The 17,519-nt window shown below is 34.4% G+C and overlaps 1 protein-coding gene across 1 annotated transcript in view; it reads right to left on the bottom strand.

Annotated features, from left to right (window-relative positions):
- LOC148076171 (solute carrier organic anion transporter family member 3A1-like) overlaps nucleotides 1–16,944 on the bottom strand; it is a 36,506-nt gene extending 19,562 nt beyond the window's left edge. The window contains exons 1-2 of the mRNA XM_087793577.1: nucleotides 16,483–16,944; nucleotides 12,626–13,085 (exon numbers count right to left, since the gene is read on the bottom strand). Of these exons, the coding sequence (XP_087649703.1) occupies nucleotides 12,626–13,085; nucleotides 16,483–16,638 (616 nt within the window). The 5' untranslated portion in view covers nucleotides 16,639–16,944. The remainder of the gene's footprint in view (nucleotides 1–12,625; nucleotides 13,086–16,482) is intronic.
- Nucleotides 16,945–17,519: the final 575 nt, after the last annotated feature.

Here is a 17,519-nt window from a genome sequence, read left to right as displayed (position 1 = left end):
GTGTGTGTGTGTGTGTGTAAGTGAGAGAGAGAGAGTGTGTGTGTGTGTAAGTGAGAGAGAGAGAGTGTGTGTGTGTGTAAGTGAGAGAGAGAGAGTGTGTGTGTGTGTAAGTGAGAGAGAGTGTGTGTGTGTGTAAGTGAGAGAGAGAGAGTGTGTGTGTGTAAGTGAGAGAGTGTGTGTGTGTGTAAGTGAGAGAGAGAGTGTGTGTGTGTGTGTGTAAGTGAGAGAGAGAGAGTGTGTGTGTGTGTAAGTGAGAGAGAGAGAGTGTGTGTGTGTGTAAGTGTGAGAGAGAGAGTGTGTGTGTGTGTAAGTGAGAGAGAGTGTGTGTGTGTGTAAGTGAGAGAGAGAGAGTGTGTGTGTGTGTAAGTGAGAGAGTGTGTGTGTGTGTAAGTGAGAGAGAGAGTGTGTGTGTGTGTGTGTAAGTGAGAGAGAGAGTGTGTGTGTGTGTGTGTAAGTGAGAGAGAGAGTGTGTGTGTGTGTGTGTAAGTGAGAGAGAGTGTGTGTGTGTGTGTGTGTAAGTGAGAGAGAGAGTGTGTGTGTGTAAGTGAGAGAGAGAGAGTGTGTGTGTGTGTAAGTGTGAGAGAGAGAGTGTGTGTGTGTGTAAGTGAGAGAGAGTGTGTGTGTGTGTAAGTGAGAGAGAGAGAGTGTGTGTGTGTGTAAGTGAGAGAGTGTGTGTGTGTGTAAGTGAGAGAGAGAGTGTGTGTGTGTGTGTGTGTAAGTGAGAGAGAGAGAGTGTGTGTGTGTGTAAGTGAGAGAGAGAGAGTGTGTGTGTGTGTGTGTAAGTGAGAGAGAGAGTGTGTGTGTGTGTGTGTGTAAGTGAGAGAGAGAGAGTGTGTGTGTGTGTGTGTAAGTGAGAGAGAGAGAGTGTGTGTGTGTGTGTGTAAGTGAGAGAGAGAGAGTGTGTGTGTGTGTGTGTAAGTGAGAGAGAGAGAGTGTGTGTGTGTGTAAGTGAGAGAGAGAGTGTGTGTGTGTGTGTGTGTAAGTGAGAGAGAGAGAGTGTGTGTGTGTGTAAGTGAGAGAGAGAGAGTGTGTGTGTGTGTGTGTAAGTGAGAGAGAGAGAGTGTGTGTGTGTGTAAGTGAGAGAGTGTGTGTGTGTGTAAGTGAGAGAGAGAGTGTGTGTGTGTGTGTGTAAGTGAGAGAGAGAGAGTGTGTGTGTGTGTAAGTGAGAGAGAGAGAGTGTGTGTGTGTGTAAGTGAGAGAGAGAGAGTGTGTGTGTGTGTGTGTAAGTGAGAGAGAGTGTGTGTGTGTGTAAGTGAGAGAGAGAGAGTGTGTGTGTGTGTAAGTGAGAGAGTGTGTGTGTGTGTAAGTGAGAGAGAGAGTGTGTGTGTGTGTGTGTAAGTGAGAGAGAGAGAGTGTGTGTGTGTGTAAGTGAGAGAGAGAGAGTGTGTGTGTGTGTGTGTAAGTGAGAGAGAGAGAGTGTGTGTGTGTGTAAGTGAGAGAGTGTGTGTGTGTGTAAGTGAGAGAGAGAGTGTGTGTGTGTGTGTGTAAGTGAGAGAGAGAGTGTGTGTGTGTGTAAGTGAGAGAGAGAGAGTGTGTGTGTGTGTAAGTGAGAGAGAGAGAGTGTGTGTGTGTGTGTGTAAGTGAGAGAGAGAGTGTGTGTGAGTTTGTGTCTCAACTGTCCTAGTTTGACCTAGTACTGTGATGAGAACTAGTGAGACACACAAACACACACTAATGAGAAGAGGAGGCGCACAGTGACACGCTATCTAACAACAACACACACAGACACACACACACACACACACACTTCATTTTGTCAGTACAAATGATAAAAACTACACACACACACACATGCAGAGACACAGTTAAAGAGCAGCAAATACACAAATACAGTTGTATGCTGCACACAATCAGAAAAGCAAGCGCACAAATGTACAAACACACAATCAGCTACACAGAGGTAGACGACACACACACAGCAACACACCACTAAAGGTGACTTTAGAAGAAGTAAATCAACATTTTTAGTTTTAAAGTCGATCTTTGGCTCGATTGATGATGTCTGACGAGATGATGACGCAACATCGACGTGGATTCAAGGTCGAGTGGAAACGACGAGAGTTTAGTTGAATATATTCAGGACGAGCAGACGATCACAGAGTCGAGACACGAGCAGTCGATCACAGAGTCGAGACACGAGCAGACGATCACAGAGTTGAGACACGAGCAGACGATCACAGAGTCGAGACACGAGCAGACGATCACAGAGTCGTGATACGAGCAGTCGATGTCAGAGTCAAGACACGAGCAGACGATCACAGAGTCGAGACACGAGCAGACGATCACAGAGTCGAGACACGAGCAGTCGATGTCAGAGTCGAGACACGAGCAGACGATCACAGAGTCGTGATACGAGCAGTCGATGTCAGAGTCAAGACACGAGCAGTCGATCACAGAGTCGAGACACGAGCAGACGATCACAGAGTCGAGACACGAGCAGACGATCACAGAGTCGAGACACGAGCAGACGATCACAGAGTCGAGACACGAGCAGACGATCACAGAGTCGAGACACGAGCAGACGATCACAGAGTCGAGACACGAGCAGTCGATGTCAGAGTCGAGACACGAGCAGACGATCACAGAGTCGTGATACGAGCAGTCGATGTCAGAGTCAAGACACGAGCAGTCGATCACAGAGTCGAGACACGAGCAGACGATCACAGAGTCGAGACACGAGCAGACGATCACAGAGTCGAGACACGAGCAGACGATCACAGAGTCGAGACACGAGCAGACGATCACAGAGTCGAGACACGAGCAGACGATCACAGAGTCGAGACACGAGCAGACGATCACAGAGTCGAGACACGAGCAGTCGATCACAGAGTCGAGACACGAGCAGACGATCACAGAGTCGAGACACGAGCAGACGATCACAGAGTCGAGACACGAGCAGACGATCACAGAGTCGAGACACGAGCAGACGATCACAGAGTCGAGACACGAGCAGACGATCACAGAGTCGAGACACGAGCAGTCGATGTCAGAGTCGAGACACGAGCAGACGATCACAGAATCGAGACACAAGCAGTCGATGTCAGAGTCGAGACACGAGCAGACGATCACAGAGTCGAGACACGAGCAGACGATCACAGAGTCGAGACACGAGCAGACGATCACAGAGTCGAGACACGAGCAGTCGATCACAGAGTCGAGACACGAGCAGACGATCACAGAGTCGAGACACGAGCAGACGATCACAGAGTCGAGACACGAGCAGTCGATCACAGAGTTGTCAAGACACGAGAACTTCCTGTTCAGACCCTCGAGCACTTCCTGTCACGTGACCAACATCCAGCCAAAACATTATGACCATTCACCACACCTGCACAGACACACACACACACATGTAGACACACATGCATACACACACAACTGCACACACACATGCAGACACACACAACTGCACACACACACACCTACAGACACACAACTGCACACAGACCTGCAGACACACAACTGCACACAAACCTGCAGACACACAACTGTACACACACCTGCAGACACACAACTGCACACACACCTGCAGACACACAATTGCACTCAAACCTGCAGACACACACACAACTGTACACACACCTGCAGACACACACAACTACACACACACACACACCTACAAACACACAACTGCACACAGACCTGCAGACACACAACTGCACACAAACCTGCAGACACACAACTGTACACACACCTGCAGACACACAACTGCACACACACCTGCAGACACACAATTGCACTCAAACCTGCAGACACACAACTGTACACACACCTGCAGACACACAACTGCACACAGACCTGCAGACACACAACTGCACACAAACCTGCACACACACAACTGTACACACACCTGCAGACACACAACTGCACACACACCTGCAGACACACAACTGCACACAAACCTGCAGACACACACAATTGCACTCAAACCTGCAAACACACAACTGCACACACACCTGCAGACACACAACTGCACACACACCTGCAGACACACAACTGCACACACACTTGCAGACACACAACTGCACACACACCTGCAGACACACACACACACACCTGCACACAAACACACACACACACACACACACACACACACATACACCTGCACACAAACACACACACACACACACACACACACCTGCACACAAACACACACACACACACACACACACACCCACACACACACCTGCACACACACACACACACACACACTCGAGTGAACATTGAGAAGAAGCTTCAACATATATGTCGTCATAGCAACAGCATCAACGATGATGCTTGATTGACAGATCAAATGTAGAAGAGAAAGATCATCAATATATAAAAGTTTCCTTCACCAGGTGTCCACCAGGGGGCACATGAGCCACGTGAGACTTGTTGAGTCATTGAACTCGTATGACTCAAGGGTCATGAACCAGAACCAACATGTTTGACACGTGTCACGTGATCAGGCGTCGTCACGGAAACACAACTTTATTTCTTTATGATGAACTTTATTTTTATTTCTTTATGATGAACTTTAGTTTATTTTTATTTATGATGAACTTTACTTTATTTGTATTTCTTTATGATGAACTTTACTTTATTTTTATTTCTTTATGATGAACTTTAGTTTATTTTTATTTCTTTATGATGAACTTTACTTTTATTTCTTTATGATGAACTTTAGTTTTTATTTATTTATGATGAACTTTAGTTTATTTGTATTTCTTTATGATGAACTTTAGTTTATTTTTATTTCTTTATGATGAACTTTACTTTATTTTTATTTCTTTATGATGAACTTTAGTTTATTTTTATTTATGATGAACTTTAGTTTATTTGTATTTCTTTATGATGAACTTTAGTTTATTTTTATTTCTTTATGATGAACTTTACTTTTATTTCTTTATGATGAACTTTATTTTTATTTATTTATGATGAACTTTACTTTTATTTCTTTATGATGAACTTTAGTTTTTATTTATTTATGATGAACTTTAGTTTATTTGTATTTCTTTATGATGAACTTTAGTTTATTTTTATTTCTTTATGATGAACTTTACTTTTATTTCTTTATGATGAACTTTATTTTTATTTATTTATGATGAACTTTACTTTATTTGTATTTCTTTATGATGAACTTTAGTTTATTTTTATTTCTTTATGATGAACTTTAGTTTTTATTTATTTATGATGAACTTTAGTTTATTTGTATTTCTTTATGATGAACTTTAGTTTATTTTTATTTCTTTATGATGAACTTTACTTTATTTTTATTTCTTTATGATGAACTTTACTTTTATTTATTTATGATGAACTTTAGTTTATTTGTATTTATTTATGATGAACTTTAGTTTATTTTTATTTCTTTATGATGAACTTTAGTTTATTTTTATTTCTTTATGATGAACTTTAGTTTATTTTTATTTATTTATGATGAACTTTATTTTTATTTCTTTATGATGAACTTTAGTTTATTTTTATTTCTTTATGATGAACTTTAGTTTATTTTTATTTCTTTATGATGAACTTTAGTTTACTTTTATTTCTTTATGATGAACTTTAGTTTATTTTTATTTCTTTATGATGAACTTTAGTTTATTTTTATTTATTTATGATGAACTTTATTTTTATTTCTTTATGATGAACTTTATTTTTATTTCTTTATGATGAACTTTAGTTTATTTTTATTTCTTTATGATGAACTTTAGTTTATTTTTATTTCTTTATGATGAACTTTACTTTATTTTTATTTATTTATGATGAACTTTATTTTTATTTCTTTATGATGAACTTTAGTTTATTTTTATTTCTTTATGATGAACTTTAGTTTATTTTTATTTCTTTATGATGAACTTTAGTTTAGTTTTTATTTCTTTATGATGAACTTTATTTTTATTTCTTTATGATGAACTTTAGTTTATTTTTATTTCTTTATGATGAACTTTAGTTTATTTTTATTTCTTTATGATGAACTTTACTTTATTTTTATTTATTTATGATGAACTTTATTTTTATTTCTTTATGATGAACTTTAGTTTATTTTTATTTCTTTATGATGAACTTTAGTTTATTTTTATTTCTTTATGATGAACTTTAGTTTAGTTTTTATTTCTTTATGATGAACTTTAGTTTATTTTTATTTATTTATGATGAACTTTAGTTTATTTTTATTTATTTATGATGAACTTTAGTTTATTTTTATTTCTTTATGATGAACTTTACTTTATTTTTATTTCTTTATGATGAACTTTATTTTTATTTCTTTATGATGAACTTTATTTTTATTTCTTTATGATGAACTTTAGTTTATTTTTATTTCTTTATGATGAACTTTAGTTTATTTTTATTTCTTTATGATGAACTTTAGTTTATTTTTATTTCTTTATGATGAACTTTACTTTATTTTTATTTCTTTATGATGAACTTTAGTTTATTTTTATTTCTTTATGATGAACTTTACTTTATTTTTATTTCTTTATGATGAACTTTAGTTTATTTTTATTTCTTTATGATGAACTTTACTTTATTTTTATTTATTTATGATGAACTTTATTTTTATTTCTTTATGATGAACTTTAGTTTATTTTTATTTCTTTATGATGAACTTTAGTTTATTTTTATTTATTTATGATGAACTTTAGTTTAGTTTTTATTTCTTTATGATGAACTTTATTTTTATTTCTTTATGATGAACTTTAGTTTATTTTTATTTATTTATGATGAACTTTAGTTTATTTTTATTTCTTTATGATGAACTTTACTTTATTTTTATTTCTTTATGATGAACTTTATTTTTATTTCTTTATGATGAACTTTACTTTATTTTTATTTCTTTATGATGAACTTTATTTTTATTTCTTTATGATGAACTTTATTTTTATTTCTTTATGATGAACTTTACTTTATTTTTATTTCTTTATGATGAACTTTACTTTATTTTTATTTCTTTATGATGAACTTTACTTTATTTTTATTTCTTTATGATGAACTTTACTTTATTTTTATTTCTTTATGATGAACTTTAGTTTATTTTTATTTCTTTATGATGAACTTTAGTTTATTTTTATTTCTTTATGATGAACTTTACTTTATTTTTATTTCTTTATGATGAACTTTATTTTTATTTCTTTATGATGAACTTTAGTTTATTTTTATTTCTTTATGATGAACTTTACTTTATTTTTATTTCTTTATGATGAACTTTATTTTTATTTCTTTATGATGAACTTTAGTTTATTTTTATTTCTTTATGATGAACTTTAGTTTATTTTTATTTCTTTATGATGAACTTTAGTTTATTTTTATTTATTTATGATGAACTTTAGTTTATTTTTATTTCTTTATGATGAACTTTAGTTTATTTTTATTTATTTATGATGAACTTTAGTTTATTTTTATTTCTTTATGATGAACTTTAGTTTATTTTTATTTCTTTATGATGAACTTTACTTTATTTTTATTTCTTTATGATGAACTTTATTTTTATTTCTTTATGATGAACTTTAGTTTATTTTTATTTCTTTATGATGAACTTTACTTTATTTTTATTTCTTTATGATGAACTTTATTTTTATTTCTTTATGATGAACTTTAGTTTATTTTTATTTATTTATGATGAACTTTAGTTTATTTTTATTTCTTTATGATGAACTTTAGTTTATTTTTATTTCTTTATGATGAACTTTAGTTTATTTTTATTTCTTTATGATGAACTTTAGTTTAGTTTTTATTTCTTTATGATGAACTTTAGTTTATTTTTATTTCTTTATGATGAACTTTAGTTTATTTTTATTTCTTTATGATGAACTTTAGTTTTTATTTCTTTATGATGAACTTTACTTTATTTTTATTTCTTTATGATGAACTTTAGTTTTTTATTTCTTTATGATGAACTTTAGTTTATTTTTATTTCTTTATGATGAACTTTACTTGATTTTTTATTTCTTTATGATGAACTTTACTTTATTTTTATTTCTTTATGATGAACTTTACTTTATTTTTATTTCTTTATGATGAATTTTAGTTTATTTTTATTTATTTATGATGAACTTTAATTTAGTTTTTATTTCTTTACGATGAACTTTAGTTTATTTTTATTTCTTTATGATGAACTTTAGTTTATTTTTATTTCTTTATGATGAACTTTAGTTTATTATTATTTCTTTATGATGAACTTTACTTTATTTTTATTTCTTTATGATGAACTTTAGTTTATTTTTATTTCTTTATGATGAACTTTAGTTTATTATTATTTCTTTATGATGAACTTTAGTTTATTTTTATTTATTTATGATGAACTTTAGTTTATTTTTTATTTCTTTATGATGAACTTTAGTTTAGTTTTTATTTCTTTATGATGAACTTTAATTTAGTTTTTATTTCTTTATGATGAACTTTAGTTTAGTTTTATTTATTTATGATGAACTTTAGTTTATTTTTATTTCTTTATGATGAACTTTAGTTTAGTTTTATTTCTTTATGATGAACTTTAGTTTAGTTTTTATTTATTTATGATGAACTTTAATTCAGTTTTTATTTATTTATGATGAACTTTAGTTTATTTTTATTTATTTATGATGAACTTTAGTTTAGTTTTATTTCTTTATGATGAACTTTACTTTATTATTATTTCTTTATGATGAACTTTAATTTAGTTTTATTTCTTTATGATGAACTTTAATTTATTTTTATTTCTTTATGATGAACTTTAGTTTAGTTTTATTTCTTTATGATGAACTTTACTTTATTATTATTTCTTTATGATGAACTTTAATTTAGTTTTTATTTATTTATGATGAACTTTAATTTAGTTTTTATTTATTTATGATGAACTTTAGTTTATTTTTATTTATTTATGATGAACTTTAGTTTATTTTTATTTCTTTATGATGAACTTTACTTTATTTTTATTTCTTTATGATGAACTTTATTTTTATTTCTTTATGATGAACTTTACTTTATTTTTATTTCTTTATGATGAACTTTACTTTATTTTTATTTCTTTATGATGAACTTTACTTTATTTTTATTTCTTTATGATGAACTTTAGTTTTTATTTCTTTATGATGAACTTTACTTTATTTTTATTTCTTTATGATGAACTTTAGTTTTTTATTTCTTTATGATGAACTTTAGTTTATTTTTATTTATTTATGATGAACTTTAGTTTATTTTTATTTCTTTATGATGAACTTTAGTTTATTTTTATTTATTTATGAGGAACTTTAATTTAGTTTTTATTTCTTTATGATGAACTTTAGTTTATTTTTATTTATTTATGATGAACTTTAGTTTATTTTTATTTATTTATGATGAACTTTAGTTTATTTTTATTTATTTATGATGAACTTTAGTTTATTTTTTTTTTATTTATGATGAACTTTAGTTTATTTTTATTTATTTATGATGAACTTTAGTTTATTTTTATTTATTTATGATGAACTTTAATTCAGTTTTTATTTCTTTATGATGAACTTTAGTTTATTTTTATTTATTTACGATGAACTTTAATTTAGTTTTTATTTCTTTATGATGAACTTTAGTTTATTTTTATTTATTTATGATGAACTTTAGTTTATTTTTATTAATTCATGATGAACTTTAGTTTATTTTTATTTATTTATGATGAACTTTAGTTTATTTTTTATTTATTTATGATGAACTTTAGTTTATTTTTATTTATTTATGATGAACTTTAGTTTATTTTTATTTCTTTATGATGAACTTTAGTTTATTTTTATTTATTTATGATGAACTTTAGTTTATTTTTATTTCTTTATGATGAACTTTAGTTTATTTTTATTTATTTATGATGAACTTTAGTTTATTTTTATTTATTTATGATGAACTTTAGTTTATTTTTATTTATTTATGATGAACTTTAGTTTATTTTTATTTGTTTATGATGAACTTAGTTTAGTTTTTATTTATTTATGATGAACTTTAGTTTATTTTTATTTCTTTATGATGAACTTTAGTTTATTTTCATTTATTTATGATGAATTTTAGTTTAGTTTTTATTTCTTTATGATGAACTTTAGTTTATTTTTAATTATTTATGATGAACTTTAGTTTATTTTTATTTCTTTATGATGAACTTTAGTTTAGTTTTTATTTATTTATGATGAACTTTAGTTTATTTTTATTTCTTTATGATGATCTTTAGTTTATTTTTATTTATTTATGATGAATTTTAGTTTCGTTTTTATTTCTTTATGATGAATTTTAGTTTATTTTTATTTCTTTATGATGAACTTTATTTTATTTTATTTCTTTATGATGAACTTTAATTTAGTTTTTATTTCTTTATGATGAATTTTAGTTTAGTTTTTATTTCTTTATGATGAACTTTAGTTTATTTTTATTTCTTTATGATGAACTTTACTTTATTTTTATTTCTTTATGATGAACTTTAGTTTATTTTTATTTATTTATGATGAACTTTAGTTTATTTTTATTTCTTTATGATGAACTTTACTTTATTTTTATTTATTTATGATGAACTTTACTTTATTATTATTTCTTTATGATGAACTTTACTTTATTTTTATTTATTTATGATGAACTTTAGTTTATTTTTATTTCTTTATGATGAACTTTACTTTATTTTTATTTCTTTATGATGAACTTTACTTTCTTTAAATCATTATTAAGTTTTTTTTTAAGATTTCTTATTTTATTGTCATTATCTTTGATTCAACATTATTCTCATTGTTCTATGTTTTCCTGCATGTCTTTCTTTCGTGTGTAGCCATCAACGCAGCAGTGCTGCAGTCATCAGCTCAGACCTCCAGATGTTAGCGTTAGCATTAGCATTAGTGTGTTGCCGTAACAACAGTTGTCGACTCAGCAGCGACTCTCGCTCGTCAGCAGTAACGAGCAGCATCATCTCGTCGTCATGGCGACACACTGTTGTGATGTCAGCCGTCACATGACCGCATCTGTCCTGTCAAAATTCTGTCACCTGTTGCCATGGCGATCGTGAACATCCGTCAGATGCCGTCACGGAAACATTTAAGGTCCGGTGATGTCGTCATGGTGACGGTCAACACCGAACCGACATCTCATCACATGTTGCTATGGAAACGGCTCGGTAACAACAGAGCTTTCCTGCATCATCGTTGTCACGACGATGACATCTCCATGATCAAGATTGTGTCTGTTGTCATGGCGACGGCAGTGACATCACGCCGCAGACACCTGAGCTGACATTAGGAGGTCGTCGTCATGGCGACAGCCTCAACACGGGGGGGTCGTGACGCGGCGACAGAAACATGGCGGCTGATGATCAGAGAAGGTTGGAGTTTCATCGCCGCCCTTCAGGGGGTCGTCCACCGCAGAGGTCACAGCCGCTCTGCCCAGGTTGCCACGGCAACAGAGCAGACATCCAGGCTGCTGGAGGCTGTTCCTCACAGGAAGTGACATCACAAGCCTGACACTCATGCGGAGTTTTTATAGCGTTTAGAGAAGATTTAAGTCGCTTTAGAAAACATTCGTTCGTTTTAAAATGATTTTTTGAACAATATTTGTTTGTATTTACTAATGAAAGATATTTAAACAAGTTAATATTTTAAATATATATATTTAAGTCGTCGGTACGATTACTTTACATGTTGGTTTATTCACAACATTTCTCTCGTGATGTTTTTGTCGTATAAACGAGTCTCTGGTTCATCTGTGACTCAAGAGTGACTCAAGAGTGACTCAAGAGTGACTCAAGAGTGACTCAAGGGTGACTCAAGGGTGACTCAAGGGTGACTCAAGAGTGACTCAAGAGTGACTCAAGAGTGACTCAAGGGTGACTCAAGGGTGACTCAAGAGTGACTCAAGGGTGACTCAAGAGTGACTCAAGAGTGACTCAAGAGTGACTCAAGAGTGACTCAAGGGTGACTCAAGAGTGACTCAAGAGTGACTCAAGGGTGACTCAAGGGTGACTCAAGAGTGACTCAAGAGTGACTCAAGAGTGACTCAAGAGTGACTCAAGGGTGACTCAAGAGTGACTCAAGAGTGACTCAAGAGTGAGAGTGACTCAAGAGTGACTCAAGGGTGACTCAAGGGTGACTCAAGAGTGACTCAAGAGTGACTCAAGGGTGACTCAAGAGTGACTCAAGGGTGACTCAAGGGTGACTCAAGGGTGACTCAAGAGTGACTCAAGAGTGACTCAAGAGTGACTCAAGAGTGACTCAAGGGTGACTCAAGAGTGACTCAAGGGTGACTCAAGGGTGACTCAAGGGTGACTCAAGAGTGACTCAAGGGTGACTCAAGAGTGACTCAAGGGTGACTCAAGGGTGACTCAAGAGTGACTCAAGAGTGACTCAAGGGTGACTCAAGGGTGACTCAAGAGTGACTCAAGGGTGACTCAAGAGTGACTCAAGAGTGACTCAAGGGTGACTCAAGGGTGACTCAAGAGTGACTCAAGGGTGACTCAAGAGTGACTCAAGGGTGACTCAAGGGTGACTCAAGGGTGACTCAAGAGTGACTCAAGGGTGACTCAAGAGTGACTCAATAGTGACTCAAGAGTGACTCAATAGTGACTCAAGAGTGACTCAAGGGTGACTCAAGGGTGACTCAAGAGTGACTCAAGAGTGAATCTAGAGTCAGTAAACATTCTCAAGGCGAGTCACCAGCAGGGGGCGCTCACCTATGTACAGAGACGAGTCCTTCCTGTGGACGTGGTCGTCGATGTAGGACACGCCCAGCGGCTGGACCGGCGTGGCTCCGATCCCGAGCAGGACCTGGGCTCCGATCAGGAGCAGGTACATCATGTTGGTGTTGGCTCGGTTCCCGCAGTTAAAGCCCGAGTCCCGGTTGTCGGACCTGGAGGCGTTGGAACAGACGTCGCGGCCGTCCTCGGCGTGCCACGAGTCCTCGGCGTCGTACTCGTACTGGTGCGTCAGGAACTCGGGCAGCGCCGACAGCAGGGCCCCCAGAGCCATCACGATCCCGCCGCAGCCGATCAGACGGGGCCGGTGGGCCTTGGCTCCAAAGTAGCTGACGAACAGGATCAGCGCCAGGTTTCCGATCTCGAAGCTGCTGGCGATGACGCCGACGTCGGCGCTCTGGAGGTTGAAGCGTCTCTCCAGCGTGGTTAGAACGCTGACCTTAGAGGAACACAGTCAACACACGACCGTTACGAACAACAGCGTTATGAACGAACATCGACTAACATTTAAGCTAGCTAACACTCAAAGTAGCTAACACTCAATGTAGCTAACATTTAAGCTAGCTAACACTCAAAGTAGCTAACACTCAATGTAGCTAAAATTTAAGATAGCTAACACTCAATGTAGCTAACATTTAAGCTAGCTAACACTCAATGTAGCTAACACTCAATGTAGCTAAAATTTAAGATAGCTAACACTCAAAGTAGCTAACACTCAATGTAGCTAAAATTTAAGCTAGCTAACACTCAAAGTAGCTAACACTCAATGTAGCTAAAATTTAAGCTAGCTAACACTCAAAGTAGCTAACACTCAATGTAGCTAAAATTTAAGATAGCTAACACTCAATGTAGCTAACATTTAAGCTAGCTAACACTCAATGTAGCTAACATTTAAGCTAGCTAACACTCAATGTAGCTAACACTCAATGTAGCTAACATTTAAGCTAGCTAACACTCAATGTAGCTAACACTCAATGTAGCTAACATTTAAGCTAGCTAACACTCAATGTAGCTAACATTTAAGATAGCTAACACTCAATGTAGCTAACACTCAATGTAGATAACATTTAAGCTAGCTAACACTCAATGTAGCTAACATTTAAGCTAGCTAACACTCAATGTAGCTAACACTCAATGTAGCTAACATTTAAGCTAGCTAACACTCAATGTAGCTAACACTCAATGTAGCTAACATTTAAGCTAGCTAACACTCAATGTAGCTAACATTTAAGATAACTAACACTCAATGTAGCTAACATTTAAGCTAGCTAACACTCAATGTAGCTAACACTCAATGTAGCTAACGTTTAAGCTAGCTAACACTCAATGTAGCTAACATTTAAGATAACTAACACTCAATGTAGCTAACATTTAAGCTAGCTAACTCTCAATGTAGCTAACATTTAAGCTAGCTAACACTCAATGTAGCTAACATTTAAGCTAGCTAACACTCAATGTAGCTAACATTTAAGATAGCTAACACTCAATGTAGCTAACATTTAAGCTAGCTAAAATTCAATGTAGCTAACACTCGAGCTAGCTAACACTCAAGTAAGCTAACCCTTACGTTAGCTAACATTTAAGCTAGCTAACACTCAATGAAGCTAACATTCAAACTAGACAACATTAAAACTATTTTATACTCAGGCTAGCTAACACCAAAGCTAGCTAACAATCAACTAGCTAACAGCAAAGCTAGCTAACAGTCAACTAGCTGTCACTGAAGCTAGCGTATACCAAAGCTAGCACAAACTCAAGCTCGCTTACCCCTCAGATAGTTATCATTAAGGCTGTCCATCATTTAAGATAGCTTATACGAAGGCTAGCATAGAGCCAGCTTTCTCACGCTTAAGCAAGCTAACATTTAAGATAGCTAATGTTTAAGCTAGATAACGTTTAAGATAGCTAACATTTAAGCTAGCTAACATATAAGATAGCTAACATTTAAGATAGCTTACATTTAAGCTAGCTAACATTTAAGATAGCTAACATGTAAGCTAGCCAACATTTAAGATAGATACTGTTTAAGATAGCTAACATTTATGATAGCTAAAATTTGAGATAGCTAACATTTAAGTTAGCTAACATTTAAGATAGCCAACATTTAAGCGAGATAACGTTTTAGATAGCTAACATTTAAGCAAGCTAACATTTAAGCTAGATAACGTTTAAGCTAAATAACGTTTAAGCTAGCTAACATTTAAGATAGCTAACATTTAAGTAAGCTAACATTTTAGATAGCTAACATATTAGTAAGCTAACATTTTAGATAGCTAACATTTAAGCTAGATAACGTTTAAGCTACATAATGTTTAAGCTAGCTAACATTTAAGATAGCTAACATTTAAGTAAGCTCACATTTTAGATAGCTAACATTTAAGCTAGATAACGTTTAAGCTACATAACGTTTAAGCTAGCTAACATTTAAGATAGCTAACATTTAAGTAAGCTAACATTTTAGATAGCTAACATTTAAGCTAGATAAAGTTTAAGCTACATAACGTTTAAGCTTGCTAACATTTAAGATAGCTAACATTTAAGTAAGCTAACATTTTAGATAGCTAACATTTAAGCTAGATAACGTTTTAGATACCTAACATTTAAGTAAGCTAACATTTTAGATAGCTAACATTTAAGCTAGATAATGTTCAAGCTACATAACGTTTAAGCTAGCTAACATATAAGATAGCTAACATTTAAGTAAGCTAACATTTTAGATAGCTAGCATTTAAGCTAGATAACGTTTTAGATATCTAATATTTAAGTAAGCTAACATTTTAGATAGCTAACATTTAAGTAAGCTAACATTTAAGATAGCTAACATTTAAGTAAGCTAACATTTCAGATAGCTAACATTTAAGCTAGATAATATTTTAGATATCTAATATTTAAGTAAGCTAACATTTTAGATATCTAACATTTAAGTAAGCTAACATTTTAGATAGCTAACATTTAAGCTAGATAACATTTTAGATAGCTAACATTTAAGTAAGCTAACATTTTAGATAGCTAACATTTAAGCTAGATAATATTTTAGATATCTAATATTTAAGTAAGCTAACATTTTAGATATCTAACATTTAAGTAAGCTAACATTTTAGATAGCTAACATTTAAGCTAGATAACATTTTAGATAGCTAACATTTAAGTAAGCTAACATTTTAGATAGCTAACATTTAAGCTAGATAATATTTTAGATATCTAATATTTAAGTAAGCTAACATTTTAGATATCTAACATTTAAGTAAGCTAACATTTTAGATAGCTAACATTTAAGCTAGATAACATTTTAGATAGCTAACATTTTAGCTAGCTAACATTTAAGCTAACACAAGAGTTAGGACTTCCTGTGGAGACATAACATCGTAATATTTCACTGGCGTTCACTTGTGTACTCGGTGTGTACTGCAGTACTATTGTGTGTACTCTCATCAATTGTATTAGTTTTAACCTTAATATTATCATAAAACTCTAGTATCACAGCTCCTCCCGACATGTTCCTGCGCCAGAGTGTTGTTTTCTGACGAGTCATGTTTAATCATCCTACTCATGTTAGTTTGTTGTGATGATGACGACGATGGAGATGACGTCACGAGCACCTCGTCCTTACGACCTCCGGCCGGTGTTTAGTAACACACACGCGCACGCGCGCGCACACACACGCACGCACGCACACACACACACACGCACACACGCACACGCGCACACACACGCGCACACACAGACACGCACGCACACACACACTCACGCGCACACACACACACACGCACACACTCTCACCCAGAGATGCTGCAGAGGCCTCACACTCGCGCACGCACGCGCACACACACACTGACCAGGTACGCGCCCACGGTGCCCTGGGCCAGCATCAGCGCACATTCCGCCACCAGGAAGATCTTGATGTTGGAGAAGCAGGAGTTCTTCTTCTCGCTGTCCTGCTCCGGGTCGTCGGTACCGCCTCGCTCGCTGCAGATCTGGTTCTTCACCTGCATCCTGCGGCGGCTCAGGCTCCGGTCCGGACGGTGTCGGTGGAAGAGGACGGGTCCGGGCCGGCCGGGACCATCTGGCGGTGCCGAGGATCTGCACTGCGGGAGGAAGGTTCGGGTCGATGGTCCGGAACGCGCAGCTAGAACCGCTGCTGTCCGCTCGGACCGCCGCGGAGCCGCTCGGCCCGGGTCCACATTCCCGTCAGAGGTTCCGAACGTGGGCTTCGGGAAGGCTTCATGGACCGGTGCGGACTGGATCGGATGTGACAGCCCGGTTCCGAGTCGGAGCTTGTGAGTCCTGCAGGCGGCGGAAGGAAGCTCCTCCCCCCCCCCCCCCCCTGACGATCAACACGTCCATATGGACCTGATCACGTTGATCGATCCTTTATCTTTGACTCTCTTGATCGTTTTATCTCGTTTATTCTTTAAATGTTGTTTATTTACTTTGTTCCTAAAATCACCTTCAAATGTTTTACGTTCAAAATTATATATTTTTTATTTCAATTCGTTTTCAAAGCATTTTATTGATTTTGATGCATTTTTTAAATCTTTGAAGCTAAATTTGATTATTTTTACATGTTACGTTTAAACCTTCAAGTTATTATTAAGTTTATTCTATATTTAATAAAGATTATTATTATATTTCATCAGTATTTTTATTTATGTTACAGAAGTTAATATTAAAAATAATAACATCACGTCGCGATGGAAAATATAAAAGAATAAAATAAATGACGTTTGACAATATAAGGTTGTGACGTCACTCAGGTGTTATTCTGCACCTCAGGGCTCGTGACCGTTACCATGACGACCGTGTTTCACTCAGAACCACCTGGAGAGACGAGAAGTTTGTCACGTGATCAAGTCACTAGAGTGACGTCATGAAC

The sequence above is a fragment of the Callionymus lyra genome, chromosome 6 (genome assembly GCF_982586985.1).
Source record: "Callionymus lyra chromosome 6, fCalLyr1.hap1.1, whole genome shotgun sequence".
In the NCBI taxonomy this organism is placed as follows: Eukaryota; Metazoa; Chordata; class Actinopteri; order Syngnathiformes; family Callionymidae; genus Callionymus; species Callionymus lyra.
Note: the sequence above shows the minus strand (reverse complement) of the source record. Positions and strands in the feature narration are given on the sequence as shown.